This window comes from Dermacentor silvarum, chromosome 3 (genome assembly GCF_013339745.2).
Source record: "Dermacentor silvarum isolate Dsil-2018 chromosome 3, BIME_Dsil_1.4, whole genome shotgun sequence".
NCBI classification, from domain to species: Eukaryota; Metazoa; Arthropoda; class Arachnida; order Ixodida; family Ixodidae; genus Dermacentor; species Dermacentor silvarum.
In genome coordinates, this window is record NC_051156.1 from 210,059,936 (window position 1) to 210,082,856 (window position 22,921).

Genomic DNA, 22,921 nt, shown 5'->3' on the forward strand with positions numbered 1-22,921 from the left:
ATACGGATGCATCTACCGCCCGGATTACCACGACGTGAACAGACCATGCTGTACCGTCTGTAACTAGGCGTTGCATTTACTACTAACTCATATGCCTTCCTTACTGGAATGGCCAACAGCCCCACGTGCGACATTTGCAACAGTGATGAGACGCTCGCACACATTATCTGGGTCTGCCCGAGCTATAATGCCGAAAGACAAGTGTTGTGCAGAGTGTTGGACCAATTGGACAACCGTCCACTGACGGAACTAAAAGGTTTAGGTCAGTGCTCCGACAGAACATCTCCGCTGAAGGCCTTATTCGCACTACTAAAGTTCCTGCGGTCTACGGGCATTCACGATAGACTTTAACAACGCCGCCCCCTACCGCTCTATAGTGTATGCGGTTTGTTCGTGCTCGTCTCTCTTTCTGTCCCCTCTTCCACTCTTTTTCTCTTTTTATCCCCAACCCCTTCCCCCCGTACAGGGTAGCCAACCGGAACTACCCCTCCCTTTCTATGCATCCTTTCTCTCTCTCTCTCTCTCTCTCTCTCGAAATTCTTATTTCCTTATATATGCCAATGACACAAAGATTTTAAAGAAAATTCACAATGTTGATGACTGTCCCATCCTGCAGTCGGACCTATTTTCCTATTCTAAATATTGCAAAGATAACCTCACCTTGAATGCTGCTGAGAACAAAGTCATGACTCTCACACGTAAAACAGCAAGCATTTCTTTTTCTTATTCTGTAGATACTGTACCGTTTAAGGTCTGCGAGATCAATAATATCGGTGTACGAAACATCCTTCACTTACTCTAATTTAAAATTCATAGTAAGCACTCCAACTTGGCAATAAAAACTGATAAACCAATTTTGCAAACAGCATCTCTTAGACCATCGACAGCGGACAAAGTTGTTGCACACGGCTGTAAGAAACTATTTTGTGAAGGAAATTTTTCCAAGAATGATTAAAACAGATGCAAATATTGCAGGTAAAATACAGAATTTCACGCTTCGTCAGTTGCTGCCCACAAAGCTGTAAACACGTTAAGCGTTTTACGAGCAGTTGTAAAAGTGAAGAAGGATCCAAGATCCTAAACATAAAAGAGTGTGCTTCCAATAGCAATTACAATTCTCTCTCTCTCCCTCTCTCTTTTTTAAAGACACAGCATGTTTATTCTAAGTGGTTAAGCAGTTCCCCAATAAGTTCAATTGCGTGTTTTACCTGCACTTGAATAGGGTGACTAAGAGTTATTGAAAGACAGAGCTTCCTGGGGTACCCTATCTTTAACGACCGAACTGCAGAGAAGGCACATCGTGGAAATAAAAACATTAACGAAAAAGAAGAATGTGCACTACACTATTTCGCGCCTCGCACAAATAAGTAAAAAAAAAAGAAGAAAAAAAGGGCATCCGCTTGAAATACCATCAAAACGAAATACCGAAACTTGAAATATACATATAAAAAGGGAAAAGCACCGGAATCGATGCTGCAATACTTGAAAAAAAGGAGAAAAAAAAAGATTAGATGAAAAAACACCGGAAGTGGTTGGTACTCACGGAGGAAGCAGGAAGAGGAAAAACAAGTCCGGCGAGAAGTTCGGCACGTAGTCCGAGCGTGTGAAGCTGTGGCGAAAAAAAAAATACAAAACGATTTTATGAAAAAGCAATTGTCGAACGTATACCGGATTGAAAGCCACCAAGCGCGTAAAAGCCAACACAGCGAACAACTATATACTGGCTCAGAAGGCGGTGCATGCGGCGCGCGAGGCTGACTTAAATGAGTACCGTATCATTCTAAAACATTTTACATCCTCAAGGGTGCTTCCTTGTCCCACGGGTAGCACCGCTCTCTTGAGTGCTATAAAATTTGTTATTGCACACCACAGAGAGCTCTTGCGATGAGAAAAGACAGTCAAAAACTGTGTAATAATTCTGCACGACCACTTGAGCGTATCTGACAAGAAATTTTGACAGCGACAGCTTTGAAAGCTTATTTAATACACTTACCTTGTCGCCTGTCCCAGCTGGCATAATTTTTGCTTGCCACAAAAAGCCGGCAAATGAGTAAACTTCATTGGTCCTCACCAACGATTCGATCTTGCCCTTTAAACGTGAAGGTGCTAGCCATGCGACAACCGAGCATCCTTTATATTCCCATAAAGGTGTGAACATTTTAGGAGTAATCTATAGTAAAAGAAGTTAATCGATGAGTACGACATTTTTTGATTCATACAAGGATGAGGCCTGACGTCTCAAGGCAAAACGCATGCCACAATGAGAGACGACACAATCAAGGGTTCCGGGTTAGTTATGACCTTCCCGGGGCTCTTCAACGTGCACTCACGCTTGGCAGACAAGCGTTCTTGCATTCTACCCGCTTCGAAAACCCGTTACCTTACGCTCAGGCAGCAGAACGCCATCGCGAGCAAACGACCGAGTATGATACTGCGCTGGGCTACTTGGTTGATAATATTCGCAACAGAGCGCAAACAACACGAAGTAGCACACGCCACTGCTGTACTTGTAAATTTGAGCTCATCTTAGTTTCAATTCAATTATTTTTGAAGTGCCCGTGGACAGCTATAAGCCTCGGTAAAGGTGCACTTGTGAATTGACCAAGCAGGAAAGAAACTTAAGATAGCGCGCGGTCTCCGTATGTTTTGGGTACGGAGTAAAGCGCGCGAGGGTGAGCCGAGAAGGATGGTGGCTTAACGGGGCACAAGATGTTGGAGATCATGTGATCAAACGCGCGCTCCCTAGCCCGGATAGAACACTGTAACAGCAGGCTGCGCATGGCGGTCCGCGCTCCATATCTTGGACGAGAGCTACTTCTTTGTATTTGCCCGGGCTTCGTGCGCATGCGTAAGTTGCGAGAGAGATATCTGGGGCTTTTGCTAGACTTTCGCGAAATATGGGGAAATTTTTCTGGGTATTCTTGCTTCTAATATTAGTGCGTTTGCCTATGGTTACTACGGAGGACGGCGCGCATTGCTCGACCCCGTGTAAGTGCCGCTGAAAATGTGCCGCCAAAATTTTCGGAAAACGAAACTATCAAGTTTACAACTCTAACTCGGCAACGAAAAAAACCACATAACAATTAGATAAATTACATCTAACAGCACATTTAAAGCAGACACATTTGGTGGATTATACATGGCTCTCAAATACACCCCTAATATATGAGTAGCACTTTTGCATAACCTTCGTAAAATTTGTGCCAAATTAACGTAAGATTTCTATTAATATATAAAAATTTGTCCGCTTTGGATGTTCTGACGAATACAATTTAGAGAACTGCGATATCTGTTCTTGGTGCGGAGTTGCGGATTTGTAAACTTTGTGCTTCTATATTTTTTACACTTACCGACTTTCGGCAATCTTTGTAATGAATTCAGGCCGTAATTCGAAATTCCGTTTCCAACAGCCAGTAGAACTTAACTTTTCCTCTTAAATGCCTCAAATTTCATCAAAATGGGCCCAGGGGTTATCTTAGAAGAGCATCTATTCGTTTCACACGTATTTTAATAGGCATCGCCGTAGCTGGGGCCGAGCTAAAGCTTCCTCTTAACGCTGACAGCAGCCACGAATTAATACGATATACCACTCCGTGACTTGCACCTCGAGTCTGACTTCTTCGTTACAAACGAAACTTTCACAAGAGAGAAAGCTCTGAAACTTCACCGAGAGAGGCGTATCGTAAGTGCTTGAGGCAGAACGATGAACCTGTATATTTTTCAACCCATACATTTTTTTCCATTTCTATAGGTCGCCGAGCTTGGGCGATTTCATAATCCCTACCTTAGCCAGTATATCTGCTCAATCTCGCCGCCCGCATAGCAGTGTGTGCACACCCGATCGTTACCGAGTTTCGAAACGCGTAAAAAGTGCTTATAGAACGTCATTCGACCGAACTCCGTCGCAGAAAAGGAGGCGTTGCGGCGGTTTCGTAAGTTTTCAGCTCTGCTAACCGATGCGACGAAAGAAAGCTTTTTAAAAATTATCATTTTTTTACTTGCTCAACTACGGTTGTCGAACTTCATCTGCGACACAGATAATGAATGATAAGGCCAGCAGCCAAACTCTGGAAGAACCAATCATTCGGATCGACCACCCGCGAATTAATGATGTTTCGCAGTGTCTGTTTTCTAAAAGCTGCCTTGAAGTTATTATTAGTGACTCATAGTAAGCGTTCGCGATCGGTGGCAGTCAAAACTCGCGTCGTCTATAGGCTTTATAAAGGCACGCACACACGGCGCCACAATAAGCAAAATGTCTCACTTTTTTTTTCGAAAGCTTGCCTGCGGCACAAAATGTTTCGTAGGTGCACGTTATACCTACATGTATAGTTGCTTCCATCCAAGAGGAACGCACATAGCTTGTACAGAACAATCGCAGTTGAAATTAACTAACGTAAATAAATCCGAGACGATCTTCAGAACGCGATGGTCGCACCACAAGCTGAAGTCGACATGAGGCTAGAAGATGGCCAGCGAGCGACCAAGCAATCAAATAAAAAAAAATTGCAGGGTTTTACGTGCCAAAACTACGATATGATTATGAGGCACGCCGTAGTGGGGGACTCCCGATTAATTTTGTCCACCTGGGGTTCTTTAACGTGTACCCAATGAACGGCAGACAGGCGTTACTGCGTTTCGCGCCATTGAAAAGGGGCCGCCGCGGCCGGGATTTCATACCGCGACCTCGGGCTTAGCCGCGCATCACCAAAACCACTACGCCACCACGGCGGGTACCAAACAAACAAATCGCGCAGACACGTTCGAAACGTTTTTATAAGTATTCACATACACGAATTCACGCTCACTCCAGCCAGGCTACCGAAATAAAAGCTGGATAGTTTATAGCAAAGCACTGCTTTCTAGGGCGAGTGTTAAACACTGAGTCCAAAAAATTTTTTTAATGAACCAACGGACCGTTTAATGGAGCCATTTGCCATCACGTACGTTATACGCGCTGTTGCCCAGAATGCGCGCAAAATACAACTACCCCGTTTTCATTTCTCATTTTCTTTTCCTTTCTAATCTCCGCAACAGCAGGCCGTCGCTTCGCCACTAAGCCAAAGGTAGGAAACACATGACGGTGGTTAGTTTTCAGAGCCATACCATACGCTTGACTTGTTTGCTGCGGCTCTTACGAAACTTGCACTATAACCATCGCCGGCAACGATGTCTCTCTCGCGCAAATTACCTCTGCCGGGAGGCGGCCAATTTTGCTGGCGTTTCGAAAGTCACTCTGGAAAGTAATATTTATACATCGCAAAACGCAGAGAAGGTTGCGAACGAAATTACCATGCGTCACAAAAAAAGAAAAAAAAATGTAGCCCACTATTCCTATCGTAGGCACTTCCTTCCTATAGGATAGGCACTGCGACACCCCGCCACGTGCAATAAAGTAAAAGAAGAATAGGAAAGCTGGGTTGACTCACTGTGCGATTCCACCGACCATTGTACCCAGGAGAATCAGCATACTGCAATTGAGAAAGACAGCGCATAAGAATTAGAGACCGCGAACCCAAGCAATGCTGGGAAAGGTATGCAGTTACGCAGAACTTATGTCTTGTTCTTCAGGAAAGCCACTGAACAAAAGTAGGTTTATCTGTTTCTTCAAACTTCTTTTTTCTTTCTATTGCATTGCACAGTTTTGCGACGTTTCTTGCGTTACTGTTAAGGTGCCGACGCCCAATTGAATACCATTCCTTTTCCGATGTCCGGGTGATATAGGAGCTCAAGTGGTGGTGTGTAGCCAAATCCAAAGCACATGACTCTACCCCCAGCACTTTATGTTTATTTATTGCGAGTTGTTTTAGACGCAAGGATGGTCTTGCATGACAAGGCTAAAAGAAGAAGTCATCTGCCCGACGTGGGCCCTGTCATCCTACACACAGCTCAATAGAGAGGCGGCCTATGCACAAAGCAGAAAACATGATTCCATTTTGTAATCGACACACATAGCGAGTACGAAGTGAAAGCAATTATACAAAACCAGTAAAACTTTATACAAACTCGAGACAAGCAGTGATAACGAAAAAAAAAAACTACTTCAATGCAGTGTACATGACACTACAAGAAACATTAACAAACCGGTAAATGTGTATGTGTAGGAGAAGGGGGCGAATCTCACTTGCCCACCTTCTCCCTAACCCCATCCCGGCCCAATAAAAGTTTTATCTCTCTCTCTCTCTAAGGTTCAACTAACAGCAGCATAGTGGCACTCTTCGCAATTCTAGCTAAGTACTCGTATAGTACTTTCTAGATGGCGCTCTTGTGTGTTTGTGAAGGAGCACGCCACCCCCCTCTCCCCATCTGACACGCACGCACGCACACACGCGCGCAAGCAGATAGGAGGAGGGAGAGAGAGATAGAGAGAAATTGACTTTCACACCGTTATAGGTTAAGGTCTGCGTTGCACAAGAAAACCCGAAATGTGTCTTTTTTTTTTCTTCATACGTGACAGAGACGCAGCTCCCACCCGTGGTTGAGATATTGAAGCTACAGAGGGTCATCATGTAAGAGGTTTAAGGCGAGCTCGGAGAGTACGCCTATAACATCAGAAGCTCCTGTCTATACACGAAGGATTGGAGAAGTCGTCCTGCTCGACGTCTACGAAACCGAATTTGAGTAGCCTTGTTGACTGAAAGATGAAATAAAGAAAAATTGCTGGCTCTCCCCTAATCGAGAGTAGATGTAAGCAAGAAATGGCTACAGGCAAAGCAGATTGGTTGGAGTTGATAATAGCCACAACCTTAAAATGAGTGTAGTGCATGTTCGCAACGGCACACCTCACCACACCGCAGCACGCCATACTGTGCACTGGAGCATATGGGCGCTGTCCAGCTAGAAGAAGAAAACCGGCTGACGGCGGCACCGACAGGCAGCGAAAGACGCCAGGGAGACAGAGCGCACTGCCCATGCAGCTAGAAGAAGAAAGGCGCCTGAAGGAGGCGCTACGCTGCGTGGCGTCATCTCTAGAGGCGACGCAAAACCCGCGCCGCGGAACTCAAGGACCGCTGTCGTTCAAAAGAGCACAGGCAACCCTGTCTCAGCGCCAAAAGATGACAATCAAGTGTAGGTGCCCTGTATCTGCCTTTTGAACGTCACTATTGGAAATGTGAAATAAAACTTCGGCGTACTAGAAGTTACACCCCCCCCCCCTTTTATGTAAGGCCCACGGGCCTTTAAGGTGAAATTAAATTAAATTAAATGAGTAAGGAGAAGTGGGGTTCCTGAAAGTTTCTGAAAGTTTCTGAAAGTTTCTGAAAGTTTCTGAAAGAAGGTTTCTGAAAGAAGAGAAAGTTTCTATTGCTTCAACCGCACTACCTATGCGAGTTCTCTATAGTGACCACATTAGTCTTTCAAATACAAGCTCTACAAAAAAATTAAGCGTAAGGGAGGAAGGATCCATTTAGACATTAGACGACATTGGTAACTTCCAAAAATCAGGAGGTCTTTCGAAAGTACGCCTAACTGACGAACAGCCTCGAACCTGATGCATAATCAAGTGCGCACGTCACCCATTAACACTGCGAGCTCGGTTCTTAAAGTTCTCCAGCTGAGCTAATGCACGGACACGCGCAAGAAAATATAGCGACCATTAATAAGGAATGGAGTAAAAAAGAAGGAGAGCCACCTGTGTCGAAATAACGCATGAGTGCGTACTCATTACTCATCGCTACTAGAAATTTCTTCTCGCCTAATAAGCGTTTGGCAGGCTCCGTTTTTGGTCTTTAGTCGGTAAAAATAAGAGCGCGTAGACCCCCCCCCCCCCCTCTCCGTTTTTTTTAATGGGGGCGGAAGTAGAAATACGGAACTTCAAAGTAGATTAGTCAGTCAATATGTGCTTCTGTAATCATGTGCACATTAGGCATATCATTACACCCGTGCCTCGCGACAAACTGTGCGGCGACGGTGCTCCTACTCAAATCTGTTTATTTCCACATCAAGTAATCTCCAAGTATTCGGTACGCTTAACCATCCAAACGCGAAAGGAATAAAACTACTGCGCCCATGTCACAGCTGTCCCCGTTTCGTCGTCGGCGCGAAGTCGATCGACGGGGTAGACAAGCTGGTTGGTCGTTCCGTACGCAAGCGAACACAGTGAAAGGAGTCAGAGTCGGGAGTAAACAAAAAACAAGATATTTATCGGCTGATAAATATACACAATTAATAAAGTAAAATAAAAAAAGACACAAGATAGACTAACACACCTGAACTTAATATGCACAAGGATGAAGACAAATAACTACGAGCAATTAACAGTAGACATACAAATGAAACATGGCGCGGATCAAATATACAAGAAGAACACTTAACAGTAATTCACTAATCAAAGTTCAAAGGAAATCAAAGTTCAAAAGAAAACCAACGATGTCATACGCATGGCCGGGCAGCAGCAGCAAGTCCATAAACCGTGAAGTCGGTGCACAAAGCTTTCCCGAAGAAGGCTGGCGGTCCGATCTTGTCGAGGTGGATGCGAATTGCTGAGCTGGGGTTCCCGGGAGTCTAGATTGGACGTCTTCTCTCAAGCAGGTTGAGCTAACTTGAGGCGAACTACCGTGAGCTTCGTTGCAGACGCTGGTTTGACGTCTCGTACGTCAACAAGTTCCTCGGAGTTCCGACGTGGCCAGGCGGCCCAGGCGATACTGGACGGCACTAGCCCCCCAACGGCTTCTCAGCAGCGCATAGGTTCAGCTTCTAGACTAATCAGCAGGGCCCAAAACATGCGCCTAAATAGCCTCTCATTTCCCTAGTTCCCTAGGTAGGGAAACTGCCGCTACGTAGCATTCTCCGAATTCAGCTCTCTTAGCTCCCAACAATCTTGGCCGCACTCGCACTATGGACGAAGAACCGCAGATCAGCCTCTCTCCCACTGTCAAGGGCCAAGGTTGATCCCGGCACTACCACGTGGCCGTACGCGCACACTTCGGGGCCCGTAATTCGGCGTGTCGATGTCGAATGCATTGTACGCTGCACAGTCAGGAGCCCACGTGTTTGCCGCTCGTAATTCGGCGTGTCGATGTCGAATGCATTGTACGCTGCACAGTCAGGAGCCCACGTGTTTGCCGCTCGTAATTCGGCGTGTCGTTAATCAGCGTCCAAACCATTCGAAAATATGCCGCTCCGTGACACAGCCCCCCACTTTCAGAATATTATCACATAATATTCTCTCACACGAGTGGCATTTTCGAAAACAAAAACAAGAAAAAGAAGACAATTCTATGTATACATAACATTATACATCTAATAACCACGTGTACCATGCAAAAAAAAATCGAACACAACACCACACGTCCAGGCACACAACAACAACATTCTCCAACTCGACTGCACAATGACCGCAAATAAATGGTACTCGAAATAACATATGCAGCACACCTGCCATAAATCGTCTGTTCGTACTCCACATCAGTTTCAATACACGCACTAGTGCAATGGCAACCAAAAAAACGTGCGCCATACACGCGCTCAGAACTACCAGAATAGTTGCGCATCTAGCAAAGTACTTCCATGCACCAATTGAACCGCAAAACCCTGTCGTCTTCCAAACACACATGCGAGACACACGCCAACGCTTTGTTTCCCTTTGTGCTCGCGGAAGACACGCTTTAAGGAACGGCGCAAACACTCTTCCTAACGACAAGGCCGCCCCACGGCTCTTTCAAAATAAAGCGACCCTCTCTCACAGAAAAAAAGAAATCCTGAACCCTTCGGTAAAGTGAACCGATACAGCGTATTTCACCCACAAGCGAGCCTAACTGCTACAGAAAGAACGACATATAAAAAAAAAAAGTTTTCAAAAACTTTCTACGCGTGCAAGCCAGCTCTCTCAGAATATCGGAGGGCTTCCAAAATAATTACACAAAGCTCCAAACTTGCTCACCCAACCGATCTCTAAAAGATTAACCTAACACGGAAAAATAAAGAAACAAACTGTTTCTACCAAAAACCTGCGTCACTTTCATTTCTAGTAGCTTAAGGTAGAGCCATATCCTTAAGCCGTTCTCGAGGCGGGCGCGGTTTGACAGCTGATCTTGTCAGCGAGAGAATGCAAAAGGTACAGCGGCCATTCTCCTCGCTGTCCATCCCCGACACTGCATAAACAGGAAACGTGCCTGTCACGCATCGCACAGCGACTTTATTGACGCTTATGCCTAATTCGCGGCGCCGTATCGGCTCTCTCTTTTGTGCCATGCCGTGCACACTTTTGAAGGAACCTAACGAGGGGGAACATAATGGCCCCCTTGCTTTTGTCCGACCCCGCGCCGAACGGCCTTTTCCTTGCTTCTTTATCCGGTGGTTTCGGACGCGCTTTTACTGAAGACATTGCAATCCGCCAACGCGCCTTTCGAAATCCTTCACTGCGCTCCCCACAGAGTTTAGCGCCCTTTGTTTTCCTCGGCTGCGTTGCCTTCTCTGCCGCATTACGAACTTTACGACGCCACTTCTTTCTCCTAGCACGCTTCGCGGTGCTAATTTCCAAGCCTTCCTCTGGCTCCTCGTGGTGACCAGCACGTATATCGTCGGTCACGATTTCCACCTCAACCGCTCGGTCTTGATGATTAGCGGGTAAATCACCCCTCTCAAATCCACCTTTACTGTCGGAGAGCTCCAAAAACCTCGGTGTAATACAGCTATTTTCTTTTCCGCACCGTAGCTCACATATCTGAGAGCTGTCCACCACTTCACTGTCCTGCCCGCACTGTGCTTCTGCGCACTTTTCTGAATCATTGCACTCTCCACTGGTGCTCTTGGCTAACACGTTCGCGTCACTTCGGACTACTTCTGTAGGCGCAACATTCGCGACGAACTCCCGGGATAACTGCGTCAAATCATCTACAGCCATACTAGCTGCTTCTCTAGCATTCTCTTGGCACAGTATCACGTCGCGCTCAATCAGGTCCCCATCAACGGGTCCCTCAACAACTACGCCCCGGTCTGCGGATCTGGCATCACCTTTGTTCGGCTCGCAAAGTTTAGCCTCTCTTCCTACCATCGGCAGAACCGTGCGTGCGATTTCTTCGCACTTTCCGCGTGCGACTTCTACGGGCACCTCACATTTCTGCTGCTCCTCCTGTACTTCTAGGTGCTCGTTGCTAGCCCTGCTCAGGCTGCCAGTTTGCTTAAACTGAAGCATTAATTGTAGCAACCGTATTTCGCGCTCTCCGGCTTCCTTCGCCGCCGCTCGCTCTTTCTCCTTTTTCTCTCGGGCCTGCCTCTGCTGTTGCGTAATCCATGTCCTCAACTCGGCGCCCTTTAGGCCTAACTGTTTGCCTTCTTCTAACCACTTTTCCAACTCCATTGCCTCCAAAATGTCGCTACTGCTACACCACCAAAAACCGTGCGCTCATAATTCTCATGCACGTGCGTTCGACACTGCACACGAATGTGTCAGTAGCACTAACCGATCAATCTCCACGATTGTCGTTCTCCGTTCACCGTGCTGCTTTTTGTACGGAACGTCCTGTTCGCGGACGCCAGTTTATGTCACAGCTGTCCCCGTTTCGTCGTCGGCGCGAAGTCGATCGACGGGGTAGACAAGCTGGTTGGTCGTTCCGTACGCAAGCGAACACAGTGAAAGGAGTCAGAGTCGGGAGTAAACAAAAAACAAGATATTTATCGGCTGATAAATATACACAATTAATAAAGTAAAATAAAAAAAGACACAAGATAGACTAACACACCTGAACTTAATATGCACAAGGATGAAGACAAATAACTACGAGCAATTAACAGTAGACATACAAATGAAACATGGCGCGGATCAAATATACAAGAAGAACACTTAACAGTAATTCACTAATCAAAGTTCAAAGGAAATCAAAGTTCAAAAGAAAACCAACGATGTCATACGCATGGCCGGGCAGCAGCAGCAAGTCCATAAACCGTGAAGTCGGTGCACAAAGCTTTCCCGAAGAAGGCTGGCGGTCCGATCTTGTCGAGGTGGATGCGAATTGCTGAGCTGGGGTTCCCGGGAGTCTAGATTGGACGTCTTCTCTCAAGCAGGTTGAGCTAACTTGAGGCGAACTACCGTGAGCTTCGTTGCAGACGCTGGTTTGACGTCTCGTACGTCAACAAGTTCCTCGGAGTTCCGACGTGGCCAGGCGGCCCAGGCGATACTGGACGGCACTAGCCCCCCAACGGCTTCTCAGCAGCGCATAGGTTCAGCTTCTAGACTAATCAGCAGGGCCCAAAACATGCGCCTAAATAGCCTCTCATTTCCCTAGTTCCCTAGGTAGGGAAACTGCCGCTACGTAGCATTCTCCGAATTCAGCTCTCTTAGCTCCCAACAATCTTGGCCGCACTCGCACTATGGACGAAGAACCGCAGATCAGCCTCTCTCCCACTGTCAAGGGCCAAGGTTGATCCCGGCACTACCACGTGGCCGTACGCGCACACTTCGGGGCCCGTAATTCGGCGTGTCGATGTCGAATGCATTGTACGCTGCACAGTCAGGAGCCCACGTGTTTGCCGCTCGTAATTCGGCGTGTCGATGTCGAATGCATTGTACGCTGCACAGTCAGGAGCCCACGTGTTTGCCGCTCGTAATTCGGCGTGTCGTTAATCAGCGTCCAAACCATTCGAAAATATGCCGCTCCGTGACAGCCCAGTATCCAGACGAGGTCCTCTCGAGTATGCGTTCGCCGCTGACCCAACGCACTATCCAGCATAGTTTTTCTTTTTTTTTTCTTTTCTTGCATGCCAAAAATACACGCGTACACGATGTCGAATAGATACGCGTACCCGATACGCGTATGCCTGCTTGAGGAATCTTCAAGGACGCGTACGTTCTACGTCGTGATCGTACAATAGAAGACATCAGGACATCGGGTACGCCTACACGCATACGTTAGGAGATTCTAACATGTAGCGACGCAGGCGTGCTGTGCGCGTAGCGGCCCACGAGACGGACTTGAGTTAACGACGAAGACGAGTGCCATAGAATCGAACGGGGATGCTCCCGAGTAAGCCACGGTGATTTTGACGTCACCGCTTTCGTCACGCCGGGCTTGACAGTGGAAATTTTGGTCCAAGTAGCGTGACGTCAAAAAGCATAGTGCCCAGGCCTGCTATTCAGGAGGCGTTGCACAACATGCTGCAAATTGTATAAAGGTAACGCGAAGTGACGTGAGCACACCGCTAAGTAATGTCAGCGCATGGTAGACTGGTGCCGAATCAAATTGCGTCAACATGTGAAAACGTAAGGTCTCAGTGAAAGTAACGTTTAAGCACTTAATTGTGCGATGAATTAGCAAGTCGGGCATGGCGCCTCGAGAGTCTTGACGTGTAGGTTATATGCGTGCACATCCTTGAGTCATATCTGGCTTCTCCACAATAATGATTCACGCGTGGTGAAGCCCTCTTGGGTGATTCTGTTCGTTCCACGTGTGATAAACTGCAAATGGGACGTAATTGTGCGTTCGTATGAACGAGAACAGTGGAGGCGGTATGCACTATGGGCGGTTAAATCTTGCTTCTTTGCGAATGATAAGCCGTCCCACACTTTTTGCGCTTTGACCATCACGATGCAAAAAGAAATCCATTCCATAGCTGAAATGGGCGAAAAGCAAGTAGATAGAAGCATTCGTTTTGCGTTTATTGCAAAAAAATATAGTTTGTTTAGGTTACTGTTCAATGAATGCGATGATCCTAGGATACTTACTGTTCAACACTCGATTGCCAAAGCGCACATTTTATCAAGTTGGCGGGTAAGCAAGTCGTGTAGGAGCTCAACTGCCAATTTATGCTAGCGCAGAGCTTCCAGCCAGAAATATATCCATAGCGTGCGTCGGATTAGAGATCCCAAATGCACCCAGAAAGCTGTACGCCTCTGGCGCCAAGCGAAGCGCGACTTAATCGAAGCGAAGCGTGATCCCGAAGTAAGCGGCATGGTTCCAATCAGTCAGTCCGCCGTTCGCTCCGCTATATGCGGCTTGCAAACGCGCCCGACAAATTATGCTAGCATATACGCTCGCATCGCGCGTCAGTGGTTCTGATTTCGATCAGACGAGGTATACGTGCACGCACAAGTCTTCTTTGCGGGTGCAATGTTCTTTCATTCTGTTTGATTGGCTGCCCTGCTCGCTTGGGGCTCGCGATGCGCTCCGCGGTTCAGTGATCCCGGTCTGGGAGCCGCGTCAACTAGCGGTAGCGCGAAGGCCACAAAATAATGATAAACATAGAGAGAAAAATTGTCCTGCGGCGGCGACGGCGGCGGTCATCACACGTGCTCTGCACGCATCGCCGGACCCGGGTCGGACGACGTGTCACCGGAAACTCGAACTTCGGACGAAAAACACGCACACCTGAAGAATCTGGAGTTCATGTGAGCTAGGTGCTTTTATTGCTTTCTTTATTACTCTTTTTTTTTCCATGAAGCGAGACCGTTAGAGCAGGAACGGATGAACGGACCGAAAAAGCGAGAAAGAAAGATGCGATATGTAAAGTTTGTTTATCCGTGACGGTGGAGTGGGTTTAAAAGCTATAGAACACGCGTCAACTATACTTAGGGACCTATATCTCAATGACATATGGACGAAGGCTCGTGACTGGCAACAACTCATTCCTAGCAAAAAATGTGTCTTGCACATTTATTGAATGTCAAACACCGAGTACGTTTTATGCACAGACGCTCTTATAGACAAGCATGGTAGACTTCGCGTACTCCATATACTGCGTATAAACAGTATGTAGACCGTCTACAGATGCTTCACGATGTGATGATCTCACACTTCGAATCAAATATGGCCAAAGAGATGCATATATATATATATATATATATATATATATATATACATATATATATATATATACATATATATATATATATATATATATATATATATATATATATATATCTTCAAAACAAGGTAAAAAAAGAGGAACGCTTATGGCATATTTACTGACTGACGTTTCGGCCGGAGGACCGGCCTTCGTCGGACTGAATGACGTCCGGCCGAAACGTCAGTCAGTAAATATGCGATAAACGTTCGTCTTTTTTTTTCTTTTTTAAATATACCTTCGGGTCTGGCGCGAAACCTTCATCTTGTATGCATATTATATATATATATATATATATATATATATATATATATATATATTGCGTGGCGATACAAGGGATATACGGAGACGAGGAGTTTTAGATAAATAGAAAGAGAGTGAATGCATTTGAAGGAAGGCACAGTATTCGGCCTGAACCGGCACAAAGTTAGCCAGTGGCTTTGCACTAGGAGAAAGGGAGATGAGTTGGTGGAGGGAGTGGAGAAGGAGGAAGACAGAAGTGTGACAGCGAAAGGTTGTGAAGTCAACCAGACGCACATCCGGATTGCTACCCTACACAGAGGGTGAATAGGAAGCAAAGGTGTGCGGGAACACGAGGAGAGGCGGGCCCTGCACTTCATTTACGCACGCAATAGCAGCAGCGAGCCCGCGGTCCAAAATAAACTTCCGGTCACGTACCCTTCAGTCTACTAGGCCGGATCAGAAAGCACGTTCCTAAGTTGTTTCGATGTATAGAAAGTATCTTTTTTACGGTTACGGATAAAGAGAATGCGCGTAATACCTCAAGACTCTTCTTTACAATGTTTCGTAAAACTTACGGCAAACTTGACTTGTAAAACTGGAGTTGTGTACAAGGCAAAAGTGTCGAAAATCTGAGGGCTTCTGATTCAACGCCTTCATGCTGTATAGTCACCATTGCCTTTATTGCCCTCTAAATTTAGTAGGTTACGTCAGTCGGCAATACCGGAAGCCGTCCATGGGCCTACGTTTGTAAACAGCGAGAGGGTCTAATAGACTCGGGTGCAGAAAGAGACCTACCACGGCCTCGACAGCTGCGAACAACCAGCGAGAACACTCGGATCCAGGATGTCATTCATTTCGCGCGCCCTCCTCTCGTGCCATTACGAACGTGAATGCCGCGCCTAGGTGCACTTCCGTTGCATTCGACCATCGTGTCTCGACTTCGGCACAAAGGCATGATGTATGATAACAACCAGAAAATAGGGACACGTTCCGAGTATACCTGTAGGGTTTAGTAATATTACGACGCGCTTAATTTGCCCTCTCTGATGTTATGTTGCTCGCCATATGCTTCCCTTTTGGTCGTGTGACAAAGAGCATGGAAATACCATCTTTTGGCACCAACATCAGCTTAGCCATGTAAATCAAAATGAGAGACAAAAAAAAAAAAAAGAAAAGAGCGAAGCATAAAGTTAGACGCACAATCCTGCGGCGCTGTTTTGTTTGTCGCATGACGATATCCGCTGCGTTTTCTCAGACCTTCGCGTGAGTCAGTGGCTTATGCAAAAATGCGCGACAATTTGGCATTCATGGATGCTTCAGAACGTCTACACAACGCTGAACTGATATTGCGGCTACGCGCTATGAGAGGTATACAAACAATGTGAAGGCCGTTCCAATCAATTCTTATAAGTGAAGCGACGGGGCAAATAACTTGAAAAGAAATCGCAAGTGTACAGCTATGTTAACTGGAACTTTTGTTACTTCACGCCTGTCCTGGCTTTCGAAACGCTGCACGGTATTCTTGAGAAACGTAAGCGTAAAAATTGTACACTTTGGCGATACGAATGCCGACATGAGAAAACAAGTCAACGTCGACGGACAAAGCTCGAGCCTGTGTCAACAGTGAACACACGTTCGTGGACCGGAAAGAAAGGACGGCAGGAGGTATGAGAAGAAGAACCATCATGAGCTAAAAAAAAAGAATAAACTGAGCGAAAAGTTTACGCTCCGATGACCAAAGCGCGCCGAGGTTGGCTGCGTACATTGAAGAGCATCGGAGCGGTGTCGGCCCTATACGTGACACGCGCAAACAAAGCTGCCCAAACAAAAACGCGGAGATATGGTACACCAAGAGAAAAATAAAAACTAAAAAGAGCGTAACCAGAGTGGCGTAAAGGCGGCCGTATTTTTGTGACGAGCGATGGAATTGCGCATACAGAGTGTTTTTCATGCGCAAACTGAAATTCGTCCCTTTTTCCTTGTGACAAGATGTTGTGGCTTAAGTTAAGCGGCGCGTGCTATTACGAGATCTCTGAATGTGGACGCTCTCTCTCTATTTATTGAAGAACTGAAAGACTTACGGAACGTTTGCTTATAAAATTGCGTGCAATTTTTATTTTCCACTTGCAAAGCGCGCGCAGCTTTCAGACCATTTCAACGCACCACGCAATCGTTAATTTTGACTCTGCAACCAAAACATACGCAAAGGTGAACATTTTTTCGTGAAAGGCACGGTTATTTATAGAGGCGAGCAAATTCTCGTAAGAACCATGGTAAAAAAAAGAAAACTTTACGGTAGATCGACTTTCTGTTCCACTTGCAGGTCCCTACATCTTGCGGTTGCCAGAAGGGCAGCAACGCAAGCTTGTAGAGAGAGAGAAGGAGAGAGGGAGATAAGCGAAGCACGGCGGTCACATGGATTACTAAGCCATGGACGACACATCAGGGTTGCTTCGAATTACGGCGGCTTCGAGTTGAGACGGAGTGCTTGCTTGTCTACGAAACGTAGATGACAGTTGGCAAAGTTCGTTTGTGTTTTGCTGTACCGATGTGGGCTCGGGCGCTTGGAGAAGCGCTAGCCGCTTCTCTATGCGTGCGGCGCACCCAGCTAGGTTGTTAGGAAATGCGCTTTAGCGTGCTCAATCTTATACAGTGGCTCGGTTGACAGCAGAGACAACACGCACACCGTGCGTGCGGAACTCGTATCTCTCTCTCCAAGCTTCTTTGCGAAAGCACAAGGTCGTGCGATCGCGCAACCAACGAAGTGGACGAAAGAGAGAGAGAGAGAGAGACTTTACCGAATCTTGGAGATGTTTGCCTGGCATCACGCCCGGTAGGCTACTCCGGATGGGAATGGTGAGAAACGAAATGACACTACTTTATGTCATTATTTCAAAGTTTACTGCCTTGAGGCACGACAAAAAAAAAAGCGAAAAAAAAAACGTAACCCTGCATCGGCGTGCGAGAAGTCCAGTAAGATCTCTGCCCATAGTGCAAAAGTCACGGACACGCGACAGATTAGTTTGTGTGTTGCGTGTTGTGGTCAGCGAAGCGAGACAGTAAAGTGAGGGATCGGGTTTAGGGAAATGTTGGCGTATATAGATGCCTTTATATATATATATATATATATATATATATATATATATATATATATATATATATATATATATATATATATAGAGAGAGAGAGAGAGAGAGAGGAAAGGGGAAAGGCAGGGAGGTTAACCAGATTCGGGAAGATCTGGTTTGCTACCCTGCGCTGGGGAGAGAGGGGAGGGGGACGTGTCTTACATACACACCTTATATGGTTGTCGGGACACGTCAATAATGTCATATAGGGTTACCGAAAGCAACAGATGACTTACAGGTTGCGGCATGAGTGAGTTACGAACAGACGTTTTCAGTGATTTCCCTTACTCACGTGTAAAAGCTAATAATAATAACTAAACGCTAATAACACAAGAACGAACAGACAGACACAAACACTGCTGTGTATTAAGACTTTATGCGAAAGGTTAATGTCATACTGACGCCACTGCAGTAGCCCATGTTTGATTTTTTACTGCTCGTCGCCCGACACGTTGTTTATTTCTCGCACGGCCGCGCCCTTTTGCATAACACATTTACCTAAGCGCACAGAGGGCGCGGAAATAAATCAGCTGTCTGTCTTTCGTTCTCTCCCATTCCTCACAACATCGCAGCCCTATCATCTTCACCATGCCCACTGTATAGTTTGAACATTCGTTTCGCTTTATCGCTTTACAAACATTTTGCTTTACGCGCGAATTCCGTTTCGCGAATATCAAAGAGGGAAAGGGTCGTGAGGGTGAGGGGGAAAGGCGTCCGAGGACAAACAACGAAGCGTATGTTGTTTCTAGCGGGGCAAACGCGAACGGCGCTGCGGCAGGGAGAACCAGAACGCATCGTTCACGACGAAGGCCCCAAGTGGATCCTTATTGAATTAAGGCCTTGACGCCGAATCTCGCGAAGCCTTGACACGAAGAGAATATGCGCAATTCCTTGATGTGAAAGAAGTGGCAAGAAAAAAATTGACGAGGAAATACAATGACAGAGAAGGGACAGAAAGGGAAGAAAACAGGGCAAGAAAGTGAGGATAAGTATTGAAAGACAAAAGAAATACGAAAGTAAAGAAAAAAAAGGAAAGAAATAAAGAAAATACGTTTGACGAAGACAGAAGCAGGGGGTTAAGCACCGTACACAAAGACCCGCTGTTGCCAGCATTGACAAAAAGACGATTGCTCTCTTCTCTGTAATTTTGTTCATAATAACGAAGACTGGCGGCTCTGACACTGAGCTCAGGCTATGGCACCCACGCCAGACGTTTCACGCCGAGTTCACAATTGAAGTTGCCACGTATACGCAGAACGACATTTTCAAAACGCGAACGAAAATTTAAAAAAAAATCAGTTTAAGGCGTTTGCGGATTGATTTTTTTTGGCAAGCGGCACGTTTACAGCCGCCGGTGGCTTCTGAAAAGGCGGCTACGGTCGAACATGTCATAAATGGATGGCTAATTTTCATTTCTGTTCCTTCTTTTTTCTTCTTAGCTCCATGAATTATTAGCAGTCACGTTAAGGATGGGTATTGCCGGCAGTTCGGTAACAACAGTTGTAACAAGACTGCGCGAAAGCTCTGGTATAGACTTATGGAATGAAATTCGGCTTTGTGAGACCTCCTACAACGCATAAAAATTTTATCCCTCTGTTCGTTCGTCCGTCCGTCCGTCCGTCTATTTTTCTGTCTGTGTTTCGGTATGTATGCCTGTCTTTTTCTCTTTGGCTTTCTCGCCTCCAAGTTCTCACCTCCGACGATGAAAGGAAAAGTACTCAACACACCATAATACAAAAACATAGTGTAATGTCGATAAAGATGAGTGACCTTTATTTCCAACGCCTTCTCATTCACTCCCTAATAACGGCTCGTCAAAATGCTTTTACTTGACTCTGGCATTATCTTTCACAAAATGAGAGACAGATAAAAAAAATTGTTAATTATATTTAACCTTTAAATAACATGACACTCCTACTTTATCTTACGGCGGCTCGCCAAATGCTTTATCTCAGGAGGAGTTGCGTGGCTTTCTCACCGTTCATTCCTTAATTCTCGAGTTTTCAACAACAGCAATACGACGGGGAACTGAAGAAGAAAGAATACCGTAGCAACGATAAGCAGTGGTACGCACGATTTCATTTCTTTCTTATTTGTCATCAAATAATAGTAGGAACCTTACGTTTCTCTCTTGGCCGATCCAGCACTGTGGACACGTACAAGTTTTTTTTTTTAAGAAGACGAAGAAGTAAAAGTGAAGGCAAAAGATAAAGATGAAAAAAAAAGAAGAAGAAAGTCGACGGAAGGAGAGAAACGAAATGGAACAGAGGTTAAAGGTAGAAGAATTAAATGGAAAAGAAGAAGAAAAAGAGCAGGAGAAATACGATACCAACGATGATGATGTTGATGATGTTGATAATGATGATGATGATGAACAAGAGATCAAGTGGTACGCAGCAGAAGAACTGAAAGCTGGGCGAGTTAGTACCTATTCATATTCGTATACTTTTGGATGTGCACGAAACAGACGGACGAAGAAAAGGACCATACGACACTGGCGCAAACTTTCAACTTGTACTTTTATTGAAGGAACATTACTTATAGAAAACTTACAAGAGCAACCTCACAGTGAAACTAACGTCATGTCAAACAAGGGTTAATGTAAGTATCAAGTGTTGCGTGCAGACAGTCGAAAAGCACCCGGCAACGATGTACTCAATGCGTCTTTTGTATTTTCTTCGTGGAAACTTTCCGACTAAATTGTCCCAAGATAGAAAAACAAAAGTCTAGTTATATTAGTGAACTATTCTTTTAAGACTCTGGTTTCAATTATATTGTGAAAAGAAAAGTTGTTATACAACCGAGAAAAAATGTCGGTCGAAGTTCCCCTTTCTGACATTCGCGCCCGAATCCACACGCAACTGTGGCGTCACACATTACTAAGTATTTGCGCGTATTCGTGCTGATATTGCGCCGGTAAAATTTCGATGCCTCTCTAGATTAAATATTTGGCTCATTAGAAGTACAATACGAGCCTTGTTCATCGATAGAGCATCAACTATAGACCACGAGCAGACGCTATCAGAATCCACGACCGCCAGGAGAATTTATTGCAGGCAACTTCAACATGGTGTCACTATAGAGTCCTTTCGTTCTTGCGTTTTTATGACTTACTTAATTCCCCTTCTTCCGATCTTCCATTTCTATGTTTCTGTCTCTTCCTTTCTGAAGAGTAGGCAGGCGTTGTGCCCTTTCCGGTGGCAGTTGCCAGCCAGCTTGTCGCTTTCCCTTTCCTGTCAAGTGTCTATATGTCAAGTGTCCTATATAGTGTCCCTTTTAAGGATGCGCACTCTTCGTGCTGGATTCGCTTATGCGAAATTACCGCGGTAACTCACAGGGCTAAACCAGGCTATTTGTACAGGCGCCTGCGAGAAACAGACCCGCGGACAGGACCTTTCGGTTCCCAGCTAAGCTCAATCAAAGCCAGGCAACTGTCCTTCCCCGAATTCGCCTGCGCGTCGCCCTTCACTGGACCCTGCACGCACATTTCAGAACGCGCGAACAATGCGAACTGGGAACTCAGTGGATAATTTTCTATGGCAAATGGAGGGAAAACTACAAGGGCAGAGATTCTGTACGTGTGTTTTACTGCGCCAAGTATACTCCTGCAGCGTTTTGCAGCGCTCTTTGCATAGAGTAATTAATACTAACTATGTAGATCTTTGTTTCTTGGAGCAGATGCTGCATCAGCATAGCTTCCACGTGCGACGGTTTCGCATTTACCCGAACGCGGAAGAGAAAAGGCAGAAAAAGTAAGTCAAATTTAACACTTAGTGGCGCATTTGTCTTATATTGCTGTGTGCAAAAAAAAAAAAAAAAAGGTTTGTGTTTCATTTTCCCCAGCTTAATCTAATGCGCATGAGAATGTGGAACTTTTTTACAGGAGCGATCTAATTCGAGCGCGCTTTTCCTCCGTAGCCTTTCATTGCCACACAAAGACTTCCCTGGATATGGCTCACAGCGGAAGACTCCGGATTCTGCACTGAAAGGCAACGAAAGGCAAGCATTTTCTGGAGGTTCTATTTTATGACGCACTGCGTGAACGCACGGCTGCGGAAACAGCTCCTAGGGCTGTTATGGACTACGTGCAAAGGATTGGACTGGACTCGAGACTTTCAGGATACCACTGCGTTACGTGATTATTTGATATACGCATCCATTTTTTTTTCCTGTGTCGTTCTTTTTAATCCCATTTCCTCCTTCCTTGAGCGGAGGTGCAGGCTATAGAACACAATTCAGGCCGACCTCTCTGCCTTTAACTTATAAATAAATTCCACCCTTACGGTCATGACAGGCAGGGAATCACGTCACGAGTGCCATGAGACCACTGCGTTAATAGCTATGCTATGCGGCATCTAGACAGTCATAGCCGCACTTCTAGCCACTGAAGCTGTGCATCGAGTGTGCATGTTGTATTCGCAAATACAGGTGCTAACCAAAAGTTCGCGGAACAGAGCACGCAAACTCGGTGTAGTACACCTTTATACCGCTAGATGTGGCGAGCAGTATGCCTTGTGCATCACATGAAAGGAAGTGTTGTTTTGCTGAGTGTGATTTGCAGCGCAATATTTTACTGATTCGGCGCATTTCTTTTCAACGAATATGACGGATCTTAAGAAGAAAAAAATCTGCATGAAGTTTTCTTTCGAACTTCACAAAACCATGACAGAAACATATTGTATATTAAAGGAAGCTTTCGGAGTTGATGCCGTCGCCCAAAGAAAGATGTGTACCTGGTATGAAGGCTGCAAAGACGGCCGAACGTCAGTTG

The 22,921-nt window shown here is 45.8% G+C and overlaps 1 protein-coding gene across 1 annotated transcript in view; it reads right to left on the reverse strand.

Moving 5' to 3' along the window:
* LOC119446596 (sodium/hydrogen exchanger 3-like) overlaps window positions 1-22,921 on the reverse strand; it is a 411,172-nt gene that overhangs the window by 88,591 nt on the left and 299,660 nt on the right. Inside the window, 2 exon segments of the mRNA XM_049664238.1 lie at window positions 1,544-1,609; window positions 5,430-5,471. Of these exon segments, the coding sequence (XP_049520195.1) occupies window positions 1,544-1,609; window positions 5,430-5,471 (108 nt within the window).